General features: G+C 32.7%; 2 protein-coding genes across 2 annotated transcripts; one reads left to right on the forward strand and one right to left on the reverse strand.

Moving 5' to 3' along the window:
* The first annotated feature begins 1,680 nt into the window (after window positions 1–1,680).
* Window positions 1,681–4,575, forward strand: LOC123883308 (hornerin-like). Its single transcript, XM_045932065.1, has 2 exons — window positions 1,681–1,752; window positions 2,311–4,575. The coding sequence occupies exon 2, from the start codon at window positions 2,355–2,357 to the stop codon at window positions 4,299–4,301; it is 1,947 nt and encodes a 648-aa protein (XP_045788021.1). The 5' UTR covers window positions 1,681–1,752; window positions 2,311–2,354; the 3' UTR covers window positions 4,302–4,575.
* A 2,791-nt stretch (window positions 4,576–7,366) lies between these two features.
* Window positions 7,367–17,636, reverse strand: LOC123883309 (putative ABC transporter C family member 15). The gene is made up of 12 exons (XM_045932066.1): window positions 17,145–17,636; window positions 16,969–17,057; window positions 11,182–13,520; window positions 10,969–11,055; window positions 10,059–10,712; window positions 9,815–9,979; window positions 9,308–9,602; window positions 8,964–9,178; window positions 8,543–8,848; window positions 8,397–8,460; window positions 8,066–8,305; window positions 7,367–7,885 (listed from the first exon to the last, which is right to left on the reverse strand). Exons 2-12 carry the CDS (start codon window positions 17,012–17,014, stop codon window positions 7,752–7,754), a joined length of 4,545 nt encoding a protein of 1,514 aa, XP_045788022.1. The 5' UTR covers window positions 17,015–17,057; window positions 17,145–17,636; the 3' UTR covers window positions 7,367–7,751.
* Between the last annotated feature and the right edge of the window lie 2,684 nt (window positions 17,637–20,320).

Here is a 20,320-nt window from a genome sequence, read left to right on the forward strand (position 1 = left end):
TCATCTATTAGCCTAAACGTCTTTGCTAACTCGCTTGCCTAGTATACCCTACTATACAAGGAGAAATTCTTGTGTGAGTCATCACCTAAGTATTAATGGTTACATACAATCAATCAAATGATTACAAGTAATTAATAAAGTAGTATTTAAAATAAATCTCTACAAATTAAATAAGGAAAGAAAAAAAATGTTCACTTTATAAAAAAAATTATAATCGGTCATATTTTTTTCATTCCAACTAATTTTTTATTTTTTTTTAATTTGCTACAAACTAATTAAGCTCTCTTTTTAAATTTTTTTGTTTACAATGACATGGGAATCGAACCCAGTACCTATAGTGTATTACTCAAATCCCTCACTACTAGAACAAATCCAGTAGCTTTAATTTTTTTTTTTTTTTTGTTCCAATTATTTGTATATTATTATTTCTCTGTATTTTGAAAATTTAGGGACTATACAGACTATTATGGCCCTGTTTTGTAAAAAAAAAATAGTGGGTAGTTAAACAAGCCATACGTTATAAGTTCAAAATTTGACATTACAAAACATAGATATATGAATATGTACAAACTATAACCATAACTTAAATTCAACTAACAACGGCTAGTAAAACTCAATTTAACAAATATTAGAAGAATAATAATGTGCCTAAAAAAAAAAAAGAATAATATTGTATTATAAATTCGTCAAAAAAATATTGTAGTATAAATATATCATTTTTTTTTGTTACAGTATAAATGTATAATATAAATGAAAACATCCTTCACCTTGTTAGTAAAATATAAAGGAATAATGCAAAAAAAAAATGGAACAAGAAATAAACGAAAATAAAAAAAAATAGAGCTTTTGAAAAAAAAAATATGAGGGATTGAAAAATAAAAAATTAAAGTGCACACGTGTTTTTATTATTATTATTATTATTATTATTATTATTATTATTATTATTTTTCCTTATTTTTAGAGATTTAGTTTTAATGACCACTTTATTAATTACTAATAATTATTTATTATAAAAAGACTTTACTAATAATTATTCAATATATTAATTATTTGTAATTATGTGATTGGTTGTGTGTAACCATTAATGTTTAGGTGCGGAGTCACACAAGAATTTCTCCTATACAAGATTAATTTTCATAACGCTGTCAATATAAAAAGTTTTGCATCTTTTACAAATCACTTTCATTCATTTTATTTATTTTTACCAATAAATGAATGAAATTTTTGCATCTTCGAAGATAACATATGTGCAGACGCTTTTGTTAATTTAAGATCTTCGATAAACCATTCAGTGTATTTTACGAATTTTGTCCCATTTTAATTAGTCACTTAATTTCTATTTATATCTTTAGTTTAGAGTTAGTTATTATTGTGTAGTTGCTGAGTAATTTTTTTTTTCTGGCCCTCCTGTTTATAAAAATGAAGATAAATATCGGTAAAAATAGAAACACATAAATGACCTACTAAGCACGGAAACAAACGAACACCGATACTGACATGTCGATATTGATAAAAATTTGAACAAAATGACATAATTTAGTATTATCATAAGTGTCGGTGTCAGACACGAATACCGACACATGTCCGACACGGGCATGCCTAATCTGAGGAGTTTCGGTGCTTGCGAGACTGCATTCGGTCCACAGAACATTAAAAACAGTATGATAAAAAGAAAACATTAATGCGAAATCCAGACCGTGAAACAGAAAGTATCAGTACTTCTTCCCGCCCCGTTCTTATCTTACCAACAAGGCGAGTTCTTCTTCTTCTTCTTCTTCTTCTTCTTCTTCTTGCTGCATGAACCTAATCTTCAATTTCAACTTAAATCACACTATTCATTATGCTTTCCATTAATTCAATGCTCAATTTCATTTCATCTCTATCAATTTACTATTCCCCTTTTCACAATTTTTGGATTTCCCAATTCTCAGTTAACCCTTCCCAACTTATGCTCTTGTCCAACTCATGCAATTCAACCCTTTTTTATACAATTAAAGTTGCATATCACTAATTCCCTAAATAAAAATTACATTTTTTTATGAACCAAAATCAATTTCCCTAATTGAATAATTTTTATGGAAGCTAGCTAGATAGTAAGTTAAGCAAAAAATAGGCCAATTTTAGTTCCTTTTATTAGGTTGAAAATTGAAATCATACATTTTTCTATGTATATGTATGTACTAGTAGTAGTAACATTTTGGTTGAGTTATTCTGTCGATTTTTCGAATTTGTTAATTTTTGTTTCATTGTGTATTATGGTGTTGTTTTCACATCTCATTTGCCATTGGAATTGTGTTTTTTGGTTTCCAGATAAAAATTTAACATATTGGATGGTGGTGGTGGTTTGAACCAAAATGAATGTGTTAACACCTAATGTGGTGCAACAACTGTCATTTTCATTCTCAAAATCCTTGTCAAGTTTTGAATGGCAGAACAAGAGCAAGAATGTGTTGTCTCTTACAGTGACTGGAACAGAACGACGTTCTCGTTCATCTGTGATCCGAATGGGTGGAGGGCCAAGGACATACCCAGGCGGGGTGTCCAAGTGGCAGTGGAAGCGTATGCAAGCCAAGAAGGCTAAGCAGCTCCTGAAAGCGCGGCTGTGTCGGGAGCGGCAGATATATGAAATGAGGAAGAGGGCTGAGCTTCAGGCTGCTGTGTCTGAGCTGGAGAGGCCTTGGGATGTGGTTGAGAAGCCGCCCAAGTTGTTCTCTATCAAAGCTGATGAGCAGCTCAAGGTTTTGGCTGATAGGTTTCAGAAGCCTGGTGGGTTTGACCTTTGGACTGAAAATGATGGACCACAGTTGTTTCAAACCCCTGATGAGTTGCCTTCTGCAAGGTTCTTTCCTAAAGGGGTTGTTCACAGTATCAAGCCTTATATGAAGGTTACTAGGGATGATTTATTGGAGAGACCAGATGTTCTAGAAGATGATGTTGGTGAAGGGTATTGGTCAGAGGGTGTTGATGATGGTGAGGGTGGTTCTTCTTCTCCCACGAATTATGGGAAGAATGGAGTGAATGTTGGTGGCCGAATGAGAAAGAATGGGAATGGAAGGAGGTATTTGTCACAGAATGTTGGTCGCTCTCATGATGGGGAGCATTCTTCTGCTTTGAGTGGTGGGAGGAATGAATTGAATGTCCGTGGTGGATTAAGAAAGAATGAGAATGGAAGGAGTTATTTGTCAGAGGATGTTGATCGGTCCCATGATGGGGAGCATTCTTCTCATTTGACTACTGGGAGGAATGAATTGAATGTTCGTGGTGGATTGAGAAAGAATGGGAATGGAAGGAGGTATATATCAGAAGATGTTGATCGGTCCCATGATGGGGAGCGTTCTTCTCATTTGAGTACTGGGAGGAATGAAATGAATGCTCATGGTGGATTGAGAAAGAATGGGAATGGGAGGAGGTATTCGTCAGGGGCTGTTGATCAGTCCCATGATTGGGAGCGTTCTTCTCATTTGAGTACTGGGAGGAATGAAATGAATGCTCGTGGTGGATTGAGAAAGAATGGGAATGGGAGGAGGTATTCGTCAGGGGATGTTGATCAGTCCCATGATAGGGAGCGTTCTTCTCATTTGAGTACTGGGAGGAATGAATCGAATGTTCGTGGTGGATTCACAAAGAATGGGAATGGGAGGAGGTATTCGTCAAGGGATGTTGATCAGTCCCATGATAGGGAGAGTTCTTCTCATTTGAGTACTGGGAGGAATGAATCGAATGTTCGTGGTGGATTCAGAAAGAATGGGAATGGGAGGAGGTATTTGTCAGTGGATGCTGATTGGTCGGATGATGAAGAGCATTCTTCTTCTTCGAATTATGGGCGGAATGGATTGAATGTTGATACCAGAGCGAGGAAGAACGGAAGTGGAAGGAAGTTTATTTCAGAGGGTGTTGATGGGTCGGATGATGCAGATCGTTCTTCTCCTTCACGTGTGAAGAATGGAGTTAATTTTGATGGCAAGTTTGGGAATAAAGGGAGTGCACGGAGGATTTTATCCGAGGACGTTGATGCTGATAGGTCCAATGGATCTGGTGATATTAGGTCGAGGAGGAAGGGGAGTGGTAGTAGGTTTATGTCAAAGGATGTTAATGGGTCTAATGCTATGCATGCAGGAAGAGATGGTTCTGGCAGAACACAGAGAGGCGGGAGTAATTCCAGTGCAGGCAGAAGTTATGGAAAATATCCTAGGAGGATTTCAAACAATACTTCACCAAGGGTTAGAGATCCAGATTCTGAAGTTTATGATATGGGTTTACAACAAGATGGAAGTTATCAATTCCTACATAGTACAGAGTGAGCAATCTGACTCTACATATTGGTAAAACTGTGGACTCTTAATCAAGGAGCATTCTTACTTATCAATGAGTTTTGATGTTAGTAATAGGTTTGCTCGAGGAAGATGACTGATACTTTGTCTACATTTCCTCAGGTCTTGGAAAAGTATATTTTGTATATAATGCATTTAATCTTGAATGAAAACGATGAATTTCAAGTCCGAGTCTTTTTATTCATTTAAAACTTTTGAACTAAATTTTTATTCATATAATGCTCGCTGCTTGCAGTTATTTCAAGACCGAAGTCCGTAGATTTTGTTTTTAATGACAGGTGATAATATGTATATCTAGATACAGGACCATTTCTTGGTGATTTCTCTTATAAGTTGTGTTTGAAACCAACTTTTTTAAGTTTCAAAAGGTAACCAACAACAATAAGTCATGTTTAATCAAATTTTTTGAAATAAATTTTGCCCTGGATAGTTTAAGAGGTTTGTGGACTACATGAATATTGAGAAATTGATATTATACTTGCATGCTAGAATCTAATGAAGGTGAACTAATAAGCAAGTGCTTCTTTTGACTCAGTTTTTTAGCATAGATTTAGAAGCACAATGTCAACCTCTTCATTTAAAATTTTGGTATTGAAGACATGCATAATGGTAATACTAATATGGTATACCCTAGCTGATGTGGAGGGATTTGCTTGCAAAATATTTGAACTTAAAGTGTAGTTTTTAGCTCCCAATGATCGCTTGTAGACTTCCACATCTCATAAGCTTAGTTATGGGTTCGTGGTCTTGGAAAGGTACAAGCTCATGGAAACCTTAATTGGATCTCAGTTTCCTCAAATGATTATTAGTCTATGGAGTTGCGAGCAAAATATACCTTGATTAATAAATAAAAAATCCAAATATGGATTTATGAAGATTTATTTTCCATTTAAATGACCATTTAAGTGCATGTTTAGATTGGATTGAAGTTTGCAAAAGCAAAAACTTCCATTTCCTTCTATTTTAAACTCAGTTTGAAGGCCAAATTGAGGCAAAACTTAATTTACAATAGATTCAAGGAAAAATCAAACAAGAATTTATTTTCTGTTTTACTTTTTGAATGGTCGTTGAAGAGCCCTAACTGATAAATTCATTTACTGTCGTTTGCTGCTTCAAGAGGACCAATTGCCAAATGGAATTTGTGATCTTCTAGGTTTTAAGAAAGAAAAAGTGTTAACTTTTTTTTTTTAACAACAAATATATTATTAATTAGGTCTCTGCACAAGACGAAGATAGACCGGTAACAGAGGCGCCGTATATATACGGAACACCAAAAATAAAAACCACCTAATCGAGGTCTACCTCCAAATCCCATAATCAGAAAGACACCCATCTGCTTCCAGGCTACCAGAGAAGACACTAACCCGACCCAAAAAGTTTCCACTAAACACCAACTCCCGATCTCGAAGCAAAAGTGATCGGCCCATTAGAATCCAATAAACAGCTCCGTGAGGGAAAAGACTGGTGGGTCTAAACTTCTGAAACATCTCAGACATCTGACTAAATACACAAAGAAAGGAGATAAATCAATATTCTACATATCCGCACACAGACTTACCAGTTATGATCAGTTTTTTTTTCTTCGTAGGTGCCAAAATAGATATCTGACACCTACAAAATAAAAAAATAAAAAAAAGTGTCATATAAGTCCGTGTGCGGATCCGTAAAACACCAACCGATCCCCCTTTTTTGCGGCGTTAATTAGGTGTTGAGATATTTCATCACCATTACATGGTTAAGAGGGTTAAGAGGTTTACACCTATCGGTTGACACCTTTATGTTTTCTTTCTTAAAGCACATGTGTTGCATAAGACAAGTCTTAAGCCTACAACATCACGAATCCATTCAGATTCAATGAGAAAAAATATCCTTTATTGGAAGCTTCCATGAAGCTTCATTAGAAACTTGAAGAAGAAAACTATGAAGATTTTGAGGTACTCCTTTATTGGAAATTTCGAAGTTTAATGAGAAAAAATATTCAACACTCTCCATAATGACAACTGATATTCTTAGCATGGAAGTTATAGTGATGGAGATTTTGAGGTATGGTGTTGATCTGTGTTGATTTTGAAGCTAAGCTATTTCTTTTGAGGTTTCTTTTCAATCCTCTTTGTGACTTGTGAGAGTTCTCTACTCCTCACTCACCCTTTTATGGTTTGAAATTGAATCTCCATTTTTATTTAATGATTTTTTTAAATCTTTTTATTGTACTATAAATTTGTTTTTATTATATGAAGACAGAGTTTGTTACAACACTGTGTGTGTTGTGTTTCTTATGAAAATGGCAACTGGAAAAGAGAGTACAAAATAAAGAACTTTTGACTTTGTGCCAATTTTAGTTAATATATTGTTACATTGCTTTCTCTTGCATTTAATTTAATCATGTGATCAGTCAGAATATTGTTTTCTGAAAGGTTTTCAATCTCATGTTTTGGATAGTTAATTATAGTATTAAGGAATGTGTTTTTCAGTTTAGCATTTTTGTGACACAATGATCACTCATCACTCCTAAAGTCCTACGATTAACTTTACTACCCAGTTTGTTCAAGTGCCCCAAGGAAATGGTTAGAAATTGGATATGTTGATGGTGATAAAAGAAACTTAGCCGATGTTTAGTATCATGGTGGATATGCCAGAATCACCGTGATCCATCGTGATTTCACAGAAGCCACACTCTGTAGCTTTTGAAAAATCACGGAAGCTACACTCTTCCAGCAGTAGACCTCATGTAAACAATGCATTTAAAAGTTTGGTATTGAACACATGCATAATGGTATAGCCTAGCTGATGTGGAGGGATTTGCTTGCAAAATATTTGAACTGAAAGGGTAGTTTTTAGCTCTCAATGATCACTTGTAGACTTCCACATCTCATAAGCTTAGTTATGAGTTCGTGGTCTTGGAATTGTACAAGCTCATGTAAACCTTAATGGGATCTCAGTTTCCTCGAATGATTAGTCTATGAAGTTGCGTGTGTGCAAAAGCAAAACCTCCCATTCCCTTCTATTTTAAACTCAGTTTGAACTTGAAGGCCAAATTGAGGCAAAACTTAGTTTACAATAAGATTCAAGTAAAAATCGAACAAGAATTAATAATATTTCGGTTTTACTTTTTGAATGGTCGTTGAAGAGCTCTAACTGAGAACGAACATACTCTAAGATTACACTTTCTTAACAGATTACAGGGAACTGCTTATTACAGTTTACTAGATGAGAGACTAGACATCCCTATTTACAATCTCATCCCAATTTGCTCTTTCCTGCTCAAAATTGGAACCTATGTCTCCTCACATAAGTGTCTCACATGGATGGGACCAGGAAGGTACTCCTTTCTGTATTGAAGCTGTGACTTAAACAGTTTGGAGCCTTTTTTGTCCCATCAAAGAAGTAGTTATTTAGGACTCCATTAAATTAATATTATTATCATCCATGGACATGTTGAGATGCCAAGTTGTTAAAGCTATGGGATCTGCTAGAGTACTCCTTTATAAGTTTGTAGAAGAAGGAATCTTCTCTTTCAAGTAACTTTGATGGTTCATCATATTCTGCAATTCTCCCTGTAATACAATAAGATATATATTAAGCTTCTACTTAGCAATATCAAATGTCATTGTTATGTTACTTCATTTGACTGTAGAATATTTATCGTTATCTTTCATGCTTTTGTTGGTGTAATGCTTATTTACATCGTCAGAGTATAGTTTTTGACCTGAAAACCTATTTTGTAACACACTTACCATCACTGAGAACCAAAACCAAGTCGCTATCAATAACTGTGTGGATTCGATGAGCTATTGTGACAACTGTTCGGTTGTTGAACTCTTCACAGATGATATCCTGTATCACTCCATCAGTTGCAGAATCCACCGAGGCTGTTGCTTCATCTAGTACTAATATGCTGCTTTTCTTCAGCAAGGCTCTTCCGAGGCAAAATAATTGCCTTTGTCCGGCACTCCAGTTATCGCCATTTTCAACCACTGAGAAAGAAAGCATTTCAGTTTAGTAAAAATGATTGATTATTACCAAAAGCATAATAAACTATGCAAGTTGATAGCTAATGAATCGAACCTGGCGAGTCCAACTTATCTTCCTTGGCCCTCACTAGGTGACCTAGCTGACATTTATCTAGAGCCTGAAAATGAAAATTTCATGTGTATCAAACTATATTATATATAACCTGGTCTTAGAAAATTTACTAAAATATAAGTGTTTACCTCCCACACTTCTCTGTCAGAGTATTGCTCTAGAGGATCCAGGTTTCCTCTAACTGTGCCATCAAACAAGGCCGGATCCTGTGGGATAATGCTGAGCCTTGACCTTAGGTCATGTAGACCTATCTCACATATGTCCACATTGTCAATTATAATACATCCCTCTCTTGGTTCAACCATCCTGAAAATGGCCTGTATGAGAGTTGATTTTCCACTTCCAGTTCGTCCTACAACACCGATTTTCTTCCTTCCAGGAAACGTGCAAGTGATGTTTTTCAACACAGATGGGAGATTTTCAGCATAGCGTATCTGTAACATATTTTGTTGAATAGAAGAAAACATGTTAGGAAAAACTTGAATGTTATCGAAAGAAGTAGGGTTTTATCTGTATGTTTGTCTGTCCTAAATTCTTGTAATATCAAACCTGCAAATTTTGGAAACATATTGTTCCAGTTTCGGGCCAGTTTCTTGGCGGCCGACAGTCTTCAATCACAAGAGGTGATTCACTTGCTATATTTGTATATTGAAGGATTCTTTCAACTGATATCATCTTGTTTTCTGCATTACAAATGTTCCATATAACTGAAGCTTGCAAAACATTTAGATTGATTCCATATGTTACTGCCAACCCTGCAATGCCTGTAACATACCGAAAAAGAAGATAATCGTCAATTCCTCCGAGGAGCATTATTTGAAAATAAATTAGTATATTTGCACAAAACATGGATGATTGATGATCTTAAAGGGTTCTAGTTTTATTGTACTTACTTGGATTGATGAAACCTTCAGGGAGGCTCACTAGCAAGACAAGTGAAAAGGCGAAAACAAAATTTGAAAGCAAGTTCAATCTGAAAGAAAGCCATTCCATTGCAGACACATTATGAAACCATGGTCTTGAGAAGCCATCCAAAAGGACAAGATTTGTGCTCATGAAACGGCGTTCTTGGTCAAAAGCTCGTATTGATGCAGCTCCTGCTAAAGATTCTGAAAAATGGTGGAGAATTGGAGTAATTTGTATCTGTGCTAACCGAGCCAGTTCTCTTGCTGTTGGATTATAATATCTCTGAAATAAACATCATTCAACTTCTGTTAGGATCTCATACAAAAATGGTAACTTAAACATGATCAGTTTGTCTAACTAGTTTAACATGCTCTTACACATCGCAAAGTTAAATTATTATATTTTGCATAAATTTTGGAATTAATATTGAGTACACTCGTTCTATGTCCTTTGTTTCATAAGAGAGAGCAAGAAGAAAAAAAGAAGACACATACTTGATACCATATGCAAATTCCAGTTACTGGAATGAAGATGATAAATACTTGCCACGCCGCCTGACACATCACTGCAATAGTTCCGAGAATCTGTATTACTGAGAAAGCACACCATCCTATTTTGTTTGCCATTTCCATGTCTAGCACACTTTGATCTGTGGAGGCCTGAAATTAAAAATTTCAATATTGCATTGTAATAACAATAAGAAAAAAACATAAATATCGCTGATATATGCATGCTTACCCTATTCAAGATTCTTCCGGTTGGGGTTGAATCAAAAAATGACATTGGGGCTCTTTGTACATTATGCAACATTCTTGTGAAAAAGGTTTGTGCTGTCCAAAGTCCACAATTTAACACCAACATGGCTCTCAGAAGAACACAAAAAGAACCAGCAACAGAAAGTGCCATATAAATAAGTAATATGAAATTCATATCATATATTGGCTTAGCATCAGCTTTTGTAGGACAAACCCAAGCCATCCAATAGTTACTTGCAATCTGAAGAATTTGGAATGAAGACTGTGCCAATATTATGATTGGTACAAGAAGTCCTCCTTTAACAGTTGTCAAATAAGACCAATAAACTTCTTTAGATATGCTTCCTGTTTCTCTTTCTTCTTCTTGAACTAATTTTCCATCATTATTTCCTTTGTTATCTGTAGAATTATCTTGCACTTTGTCAAGCTGTGTGTGCAAAAGTTCAGAACTTGAGTGTGAGTAGGTGATGCATTCTCCTTCAGGTATTGGATTTAAATTTGTTTTACTTGAGTTTCCAACCATAAGAACTGACTCTAGTGCTTTGCTATGAGCACCAACTAATAATTCAAACCCTATATTTTGCTTTAGAAGTTCTTCAAATGTTCCGGCTTGTGCTATCTTTCCATTTTGCATCACCTGGTTTTCATTTGGATTAGTTGTGGTACAGAAGTAGTTTTACACTGTCGGCATAAAATGTTTTACACTGTCAACAAACCACGACCAATCATATGTGTATCTACAGAAGTAGTTACGATTAAAGCCAAAAGTTTTTAATGATCTGATGGTTACGATTGATTGATAGCGTAAAAAATCTTTACACTGACATTGTATATGATATAGTGTTTATTGAATGAAAAATAAATTTAGAACCAAACTTTCAAGCATCATTTACCAGAATGAGGTCTGCTGCTGGAAGAAACTCAACTTGGTGTGTAACAAAAAGTATAGTTTTCTCTTTGAGAATCCCCATAAGACATTCCTGCAGAAAACATATGGAACCAAATATTAAAACAATGAACAAAAGTCTTCATACCATGAAATATTTTACATATTTAAAGTGTGTATGCGCGTGTGTGCACACGCGTTTGTGTGTATAAAATCTGACCTTAAATAGGTGAGTGCCGGTATGAGCATCGACAGCGCTGAAAGGATCATCAAAAAGGTATATATCAGCATCCTGATAAACTGCTCTAGCTATTTGTATCCTTTGTTTCTGTCCACCACTCATATTAATCCCTCTTTCGCCGATCTCAGTCAAATCACCACCTGAGAATAACTCAAAGTCCTTTTTCAATGCACATGCTTCAACAGTTTTTTCATACTTATCTTCATCAAACTCTTTTCCAAAAGTTATATTGTCCCTTATATTTCCAGTAAGTATCCATGCAGATTGTGGAACATAAGCCTTTGTTCCACTAATCTTAACATTCCCTGATTGTTTATATATCTCTCCTAAAATTCCTGATAGTATACTAGTTTTTCCGGAACCGACAGAACCACAAATTGCAACCTTCATTCCTCTCTTAACTTTCAACTCAATTTCATCAAGTGTTGGAATTGTTGTCTCAGGATCCCAACTGAATCTTCCTCTTTCAACAACTACATCAAATTCTGTTTTATCCTTTGAAACATATTCGATCACGTCATGTTGGATTTCTTCTTTCTTAAGGAAAGAAGCGATCCTATCAACCGAAACTTTTCCTTGAGCCATGACATTGAGTAAATCAGGTAGACTAAAGATAGGATCTTGTAACATTCGAAATGTCGCGAATGCTGATAAGACTCTTCCAGCTGTCAGTTCAATCCCTAAGAACATGCATGCCCAAAAGGTTATCACTGAAATGAATGTAGGTGACCCCCAGAAGATAAAAGCGGAAAACGCTGCTTGTCTTAATGACTTTAATAACCAACCATATTCAACATTTCTCAATGATTCTATCCTTTTGAAAAATTCACTATCCCATGATTGAAGTTTCAAAGTCCTCATGTTTTTTAGAATTTCTGATGTTGCTTTCATTCTGTTGTCTTTTGCATCCATTATCTTGGTTTGGTATCTTTTCTGTATTTTTGTTAAGGGTATGTTCAAAGTCATAACTGCTAGCGTCGCAGCTAATGCAGCCAATGAACCTAATCCAAGATTTGTATGCAAAATGAAAACAGCTAACGAAATTTGTATCGGCAGCATCCATATTGTATTTACATACCAAACGAAATCCGTAATTCTCTGCACATCTACACTCATGTAGTTCATTATCTCACCACCGGAATGACTTTGACGCGATCGGCTAGACAAATGTAAGCCCTTCTTATATATATGAGATATCAATGCTGCTCTAAGGCGGAGACCTAATTGTCGAGCACCGAATATCCATTGCCTTTGAGCTATGGTCTCAACCATTTTAGCACATAAGAAGCCTAATGACAAAAGGTATCCACTCTTTACTCCTCGGCTTTCCTTCTCGGTCAGGAAATTCACAAAGTCAGTGATCAAATACGGACCAACATAAGACGCTGAAGCATTTATTATCGCGAAAAGTGCGTTGATTGCCGCTTTCTTCCTAGCAAATAAATAAATTGCTTTGTAGATAGATGGATTTGTAGTTCCATCATTCTCCTTAACTTGTCTAATACTGTCATCAAAAGAGAAATTTAGATATTCAGCTGAGTCCTTGATGTCAACATCAGGAATATCATCCAATTGAATAGGTTTCTTATACCCTACTGCAAACAATGGATTCAGCCATGAAAAAGTTATCAATTGAAGAAGTGTAGCTTTTCCATACGGCGACGATTCTCTTAGAAACTCAGAAGAATGTTTCTCATTTTTCTCTTCCAAAAGTGGTTCAGATATACTATCATTTTTTGCAATGATAACTATACCTGTTTTACCTCTTGTTGAAATAACTAAAAGACATGTTGAAGAAACCAAACCAAGAAAATCTGCATATTCTCTTATACCAATAATACCCTTGTTTTCTACACTGAACTGGACATGAAGGGTAGTGCTGAAAATGCTCAAAAGGAAACTAAAAAACCACCAAGCTCTTAGAATCCAAGGGAAATGAGCATTTGGTTTTTTTGACATTTTGCATATTGCTATTAGAATAATTCCACATGATAACACTTGAATTATCTCTGATGTAAAAGCTTTAAGTTTTGATGTACATTGAGGCTCATGATTGAGCATCAATATTAGAAATAAGGCATGAACAGAAAACAATAAAGCGGTCGAAACTAAGCTTATTTTGTAAGCAAAACCATATTTCATGCCATTTGGATGTATATTTGAAGCCTTGTTTTGCTTGGTGATGTTGTTCATGCAATTTCTTAGGAGTTGGACTAAGAAAATCACAAGGAAGCCAAATTCTAGAGGTAAAGTTATATGTTCCAAGAAGCATGGTGAGACTAATGGCTGCCATGTAGTCCAAGAATGATTTGCTAGCTCTGTCAAAGCCAAATTAAAATTGATGTTAAAATCATGAAGATTCATTGTAGTAAGATTCATTGTTCAAGCAAAAAGTAATATTGAACTTATTAAGATTAAGGTGTATAAGCATCTAAATTTCGGATTTGGATCATGTGCACTGTTACTTCACGTAGTCAGCAACATCTGAATCATTCAATTAATATTAGACAATTCACGTTTAAATTAAAGTCTAGACTAATTTTCATATAATAAAATATCAAGTTTGAAATTTGAACTATCCGATAATCGAACGGTCCAAATATATCTAATTTTTTTCATAAAAGAAGACTGCACAATTTTCTTTTTTAAATGACTAATTTTTGTTCAACGTCTTTTCAAATGTAGAGTTTTTATTAAAAAAGTATAGACGTAAAAAATTAGGAATGTGTATTCATTAGTCATTATCACTTTTAGCATTACTCAAAAAATCTAAGTTGTTTTTTTCTATAAAATTAAAATCAATCACACCTAACTAGATAGATAGTGACGAATATGAAAAATAATAGTACTCTCAAACAATCACACCTAACTAGATAGAAGTGACACCTAACTCTCAAAGCTATATTAAAAAAAATAAAATAAACATTGTCCCGTTTTTAATCTCTTTCTTGCCCTTTCGTCAATAATAGAGTCAATTTCGACATAAATTAGTAACTTTTTTAAAGAAAAAAAAAAAAAAAAAACTACAATGAGTATGTTTGGAGATTATTTAAGTGTGCACATTTCTCAAATACATAAAGGTCACTAACAAAAACAAAATATTGTTTTAACAAAAAATTCAAATAAAAAGTTAAAAAGTGGTACAATCACCTTAAATAATGAAATCCACCCTACTACTCATTTGTTTTATTTTGATTTTCCAAGATGCCAAAAGTATCCATAAAAAGTTACTAATACTTCTGACATTTATTGGAGATAATAAGATTCAAATATCTTAAAAATTAGGATAATATTTGAATTTATCTTAGATTTGCTAATGAAATTTCATACTATTTCCTTCGTCTCAAAATAAATACACAGTTTCATTATGTGTATTATTTATATAATTTATTTTGATCACATTATTTTATTAATATATAAATGTAAATATTAAAATATAAGATTTTGTTGGATTTGTTGTCTTTGATGAATATTTTTTAAATATATAATTTTTAATAGATAATTTTTATAATTTTAAATATATAATTTTTTAATAAATAATTTTTATTTTCCAATAAAAATTACTATTTTAGTTGATTTAATATGTGCACATTGCACATATTAGACAAACATTTTTTTAATAATAGATAACTAAAAATATTAATAATTAAAATTATGCTTTAACAAATGTGAAATAATTAACTGTATTATTTATTTTAAATTAGATTTGGCAATTTAACAAGTGGAGTTTAGACAAAAGAATTAAAAAACCAAGAGAAGGAATACAATTTTGATTTTTCCGACAAAAAAAAATAAAGCCACCAATAGTAGAAAGATATGATGAGAAAGAAGAACGTTAGATGAATGAATGAATCAACTCACACACAATGACAAGACAACAACATCGTCCTCACTGACACAAACAGCATATGCTTTGGTCATTTTATTTTTAGTATTTGTCCAATGTGTGGAACCAACTTGGAAACCACTTATTGGATTTCTAAGTTCTAAGTTCTAACATCGTCCTCTAGTATCAATAATACTACTACTAATTATTTTTTCCTTAATAAAGTTATTTGGGCCATGCTAAAAAGTGTCCTGGGACATATGTTAAGTATACTAAAAAGAAATAAAAAAATAAAATTTATATTGAAAAGATAATTTTTTATACTTTTGATGCATTGAATGCACGTATTTCGAGACAAAATTTTATTTTAATATTCTTAATCAGTGCCCAGTGACAGGTGCCCAGAGGCCTTATTTAGCATTTTCCTAATTATTTTAGGGAAATGTTAACTAGTGCTATGTGAGTTTTTTTCTCCCAACTAATTTTTTTTTATAAGCATAAGTCATAAATCAAATTTTTAACTACATGCAGAACTATGACTCTTACTACTTAGATCAATTTATTTTGAGACACTTTTTAAGCATCTTAAATGATAAAATTGTGTATTGTACCGTACAAAAATTTATAGAAATGGATGAAGTCAAACACATTGAAAATTGAAATGTTTTACTTTTTATTATAAAAAAAAACATGTATGAATTTTCTTTATTTTTTAAAACAAATGAAGAACTTTATAACAAAAAAAAATTATGTATAAAAATAAATAAATTATGTCACCACTTCTAACTTCTACAGAGGTGGACCATAATACTTTTAAAATCAGTAATAAAATTCTCTATTTCTTGACCCAAGAAAAATAAAAAAATTCTATCTCTTTTGAAGAAAGCAAGACTATCATTCCTCAAATAATATAAATATGAGTTATGCTAACCGGTGCCCCGGGACACTGGTTAAGGAAACTAAAAAAGGAAATTTTTAAATTGAAAATAATACTTTTTAGACTTTCGAGACGTTGACCGCACAAAGTTCAATGTCATATTACTATATTTGTTTCCTTAAACAGTGCCCCCGGGCACTGTTTAGCATTTTCCTATAAATATATATAGGTGTAATTTACTTTGGGTGTGGATATTATATTTCAATGTTCCACTAATGTACAAATATATATTATATTCACCGAATATATAAAATACATTTAATCACAAAATACATATGAGAAAGATAGGTAAGAAAGTACTGTTCTTGAGAAAAGAGTTGGTGGAGTGGGATTTCTTTTGATTGTTGGATGGACATTCATACTATGATTTTATTTAATTAATTAATTATTGAAAATATTCCCTTAGAAAAATATTGAAATCAAAACTAGAGACTACTAGTGTCTAGCACATATATATAACTATGCATAAAGGAAAAAAAAAATGTTTCCCACACTGAATTAATGTTGCCATATGATTCAATTTTCTCTAATTCTGAATGTCATTGCAACATGTACTCGATGTATCTTGGGTGTAAATTAATATGTTAATTATATTACTATCATATATATATATATATAGAAACATTTGTTCAATGATCGATGGCTATGAAAAACCAACCCGGGTACAAACATCGAACACGAAAGTAAGACTGTCACGTTAATATCAATAATAATTTGAGAAAATAAAATAATTGAATGTAACATGTATATGTGTTCGGACACTATCATGTCTCGGACACCAGATACATTTTCAATCTGAAGTGTATGTGCTATACAACAAAAGTGAAAAGCCACATGGTGGATACAACAACATTTTATCAAATCTGAAAATCATTTTATGAACTTACAAGAAAAATTGGTTTGGTTAATTTTCTATTTCCCCTCTTTGAAATTTCATATAGTTCTTTATGTTAATAAGTATTAATAGGAGGGAAAATTTTATGAAATATTGATTAGGACTTACTTGTTACACCAGATAATAATATGTTGTAGAAGTTCTCCAAAGCCATGCTTGCTTCTTCTCAGCTTGAACCACAAATTCTGCTTTTGGTTCTGTAAAAGTGTCACAAAATTATTGGCCTAAGATTTCACATTAATTAATATTAATAAATAGTATAATACATGAAAATATGTACTAACCACTCTAGTAAATAAATTATGGAATTAGAACTTGGCAATCTAGTATTGGAAGAATAAAAGAGAAGGGACATTTAGAGAGTGAAGCAAAGGAAATTTTGAAGAGTTTGCACCAAAACAAAAGAAAAACACTACATTTATATAAAGGTAAATACCATAGGACAAATAATATTTATAATTTTGTGGTCAATTATAACACGGACTGTAACCAAAAAATGTCACGTGAGAGTCCTACTACATAATTGATTTTTGTCATGTTATAAAATTGATTTTATGTGGTGTGTTCAGAGCTTTTGGTAGGACAGCACAAATATACATAGAATTGGTATTAAATAAATGCCAAACATTTTTTCTTTTTTGAAGACAAATGCAAAGCTAGTTGAAGGTGATTACTTGTCTCTATCAAGGTACAAAGGTGAAAACTCAAAGAAAATGTGAAAAGGGTTAAAAATTATATCTACCCTTTGGAATGGAGAATCTCAAATTTTGAGTAATGTTTTTTATATTATGTTATGAATATGAAGTATCCAATATTGTTCAAGGGTCACTAATTTCTATTGAAAATTTTGTTAGGTAGACAAGCCAAATTCTTTTCTTTTGCAACTGAGTTTTCTCAACACATAAAAATTAGAGATCAAATTTTTTACTAAATGAGAAAAATGTTAGATTTATAAGAGAGGTGACTTATTAACCTAATACCTTAAGGTTTTGAGTAGAGATGTGGTGTCTCCCTCTGTTGTTGTCCAGGAGCATTTGACTTGATGGGTTCTCCCGAGCTTCCCGGACTCCCCAACAAGTGGTATCAGAGCCGTGTTTGGCTTGGTGGGGGAGCGAGAGTGGATCCTGATATTAGATCAACTATAGGATATGAGAATTCACATTTGAGGGAGATTGTTGAGTTTCAAGTATGAGTAGTTAAGTCTCACATCAATCATGAATAAAAAAAATGTTGGATTTATAAGAGAAGTGACTCCGAGAGCATTTGATTCGATAGTTCTCCCGAATTTCTAAGAACTCCCCAACTCAATTATTATTTAAGCCGAATTCAAGCCAAATTCTCTTATTTAAGGTGTTTAAATTCCTTACAACCCCATTAATGTTGGTCTATTTTGAGTAATTTAGCTATCAAATAATTGAGAATTAAAGGTACCCTAGCTAGCTAGTCCTTACCAATCCATTGTTTCTACATTTTGAGTACTTTAGCTATCAAATAATTGAGGCGATTAAAAAATTTCAAGAGACAATATAATATTATTTCCAAACTTCAGATTTTGTAATTAATATTCTTATTTAATCTGTACAATATGGTTTTAAAAATAACACTTGCTGACAAGGAGATACAATGTATTTAATATAACAAGTTGCAGACTTGCAGTTGTTAAATTGTGAATTTATATTATAGACTTTATAGTTATATTTAAATATAATATTATTAGAATATTCATAGTTGTCTAAAGTTATTATTGTTATTATTAGTATTGATTGTATCACAATTTCATGTATATAATACAAGAGCATATCTCCTAGTCATAATTTACATTTACTACTAATTATTTACAATCAATACTAATAATAACAATAATAACTTTAGACAACTATGAATATTTTAATAAATATTTTATAATACATCATCAAAATCTATGTCCATGTTCTTTTATACAATTCAGGTGCATCTTGTATCAGGAACAATGAGGGTATAATCTTTGCTATAAAAAAAAAAAAAATCAAGAAGATCTAATCTCTCTCTCCACAAAAAAAAATAATATCAAAGCAAATATTTTTAAGACCTAACATGAAATTTGAATCGATTCATATATTCACGCAGTCAACACATCTATAACTGTTATATAACAAACTGTTAAAATTTTAAGTTTAATTTTTTAAATCTTTTTAAAAAAAATTAAATCCATTACTAACCATCACCAATATATGTACGGCGTAAATGTGTGGGGTTTGAATCTTCTCTTTCAATTATTTTCTCTCTCAATTTCTCCTTCACTCATTTGTCTCTATCTCTGATCTCTCTTGCATTTTCATTTTTTCTCACTCTTCTTCTTTTATTATTGTTTTTATTGATTTTCTCTCCGCTATTACACTTAGGAGAAGGATGGAAAGAGAGGCCTCTTTGTGGTATTGTTGAGTGCGTACAATCCAAAACCATGCTAAGAATATGAGCTTTAGATCCTTTTTTCCCTCCTAAATATTCTATTACCTTTCATTTATCATCACAAGTTCATTATTTCATCAAAATTTCACACTATCATTCTTAACATGTGTTCGGTTTCGCGTTTGCAACCATTGTCGCTCGTCTAGAAACCTAATCACCATGAAATTGAGAAACTAGTAATTAAAGCTTCACATTAAACCTAAATTTTTGCCGTGATTTTAACCAAATGCAGAAATTAATACCAAACAAAAGCTTAATCAACTAATGAATAATGAAGAGAAAGAGAAAACAATCTCACATTGTGTATACACATACGACATTAACACACATGTATGAAAAAATTGTGAATGAAATTAAATTAAGACCAAACAAACATTACGTACCTCAAATTTAGATGTGACAATCTGAAAGACAACCTCAATTAATGGATTGTGTTTTGTAGTTTGAAAGTGATTTTGGATTATTTAAAAGATGAGAAGTGTGTGAGAGGTTGTGAATTGATATTTCTCAATCACCCCCACACTAGACTAAGATTGACGTTATATTTATTTTGTCACGATTATATATATATACAGGTAATATAGTATATAGTATGTATATGCAAAGTAACGTGATGCTGAAAAGCTTAAGTTTGATTTGGGTTTTGGCTCTTTAAATTTCTCAAGGAGTTATTTGTTTGTTTTTTTTTTTAGTAAATTGCTGGAATGATAGAGAAATTCCGTTTTACTAGGGTTAAAAATAAAATAAACTAAAGTGAGTAGTTAATAAATAGGAGTACAAAAATAACTATGTGTATAAAAAAAAAAAAGGAGTACAAAAATAAGTGGTTGATTTACTAGACTCTCCCGACTTGGAGAGGACCTATAAAAATAAAAGATAATAACAAATAAATTGGAGTTTACCAAAAAAAAAATTCTACTCTTCCACAAAACAAAAAAAATAATCTACTCCAATCATGAAGAAGAATATTAGCAATATGGAATGAATAATATATTTGAGTAGTTAAAGAAAA

This window comes from Trifolium pratense, linkage group LG5 (assembly GCF_020283565.1).
Source record: "Trifolium pratense cultivar HEN17-A07 linkage group LG5, ARS_RC_1.1, whole genome shotgun sequence".
Lineage (NCBI taxonomy): Eukaryota > Viridiplantae > Streptophyta > Magnoliopsida > Fabales > Fabaceae > Trifolium > Trifolium pratense.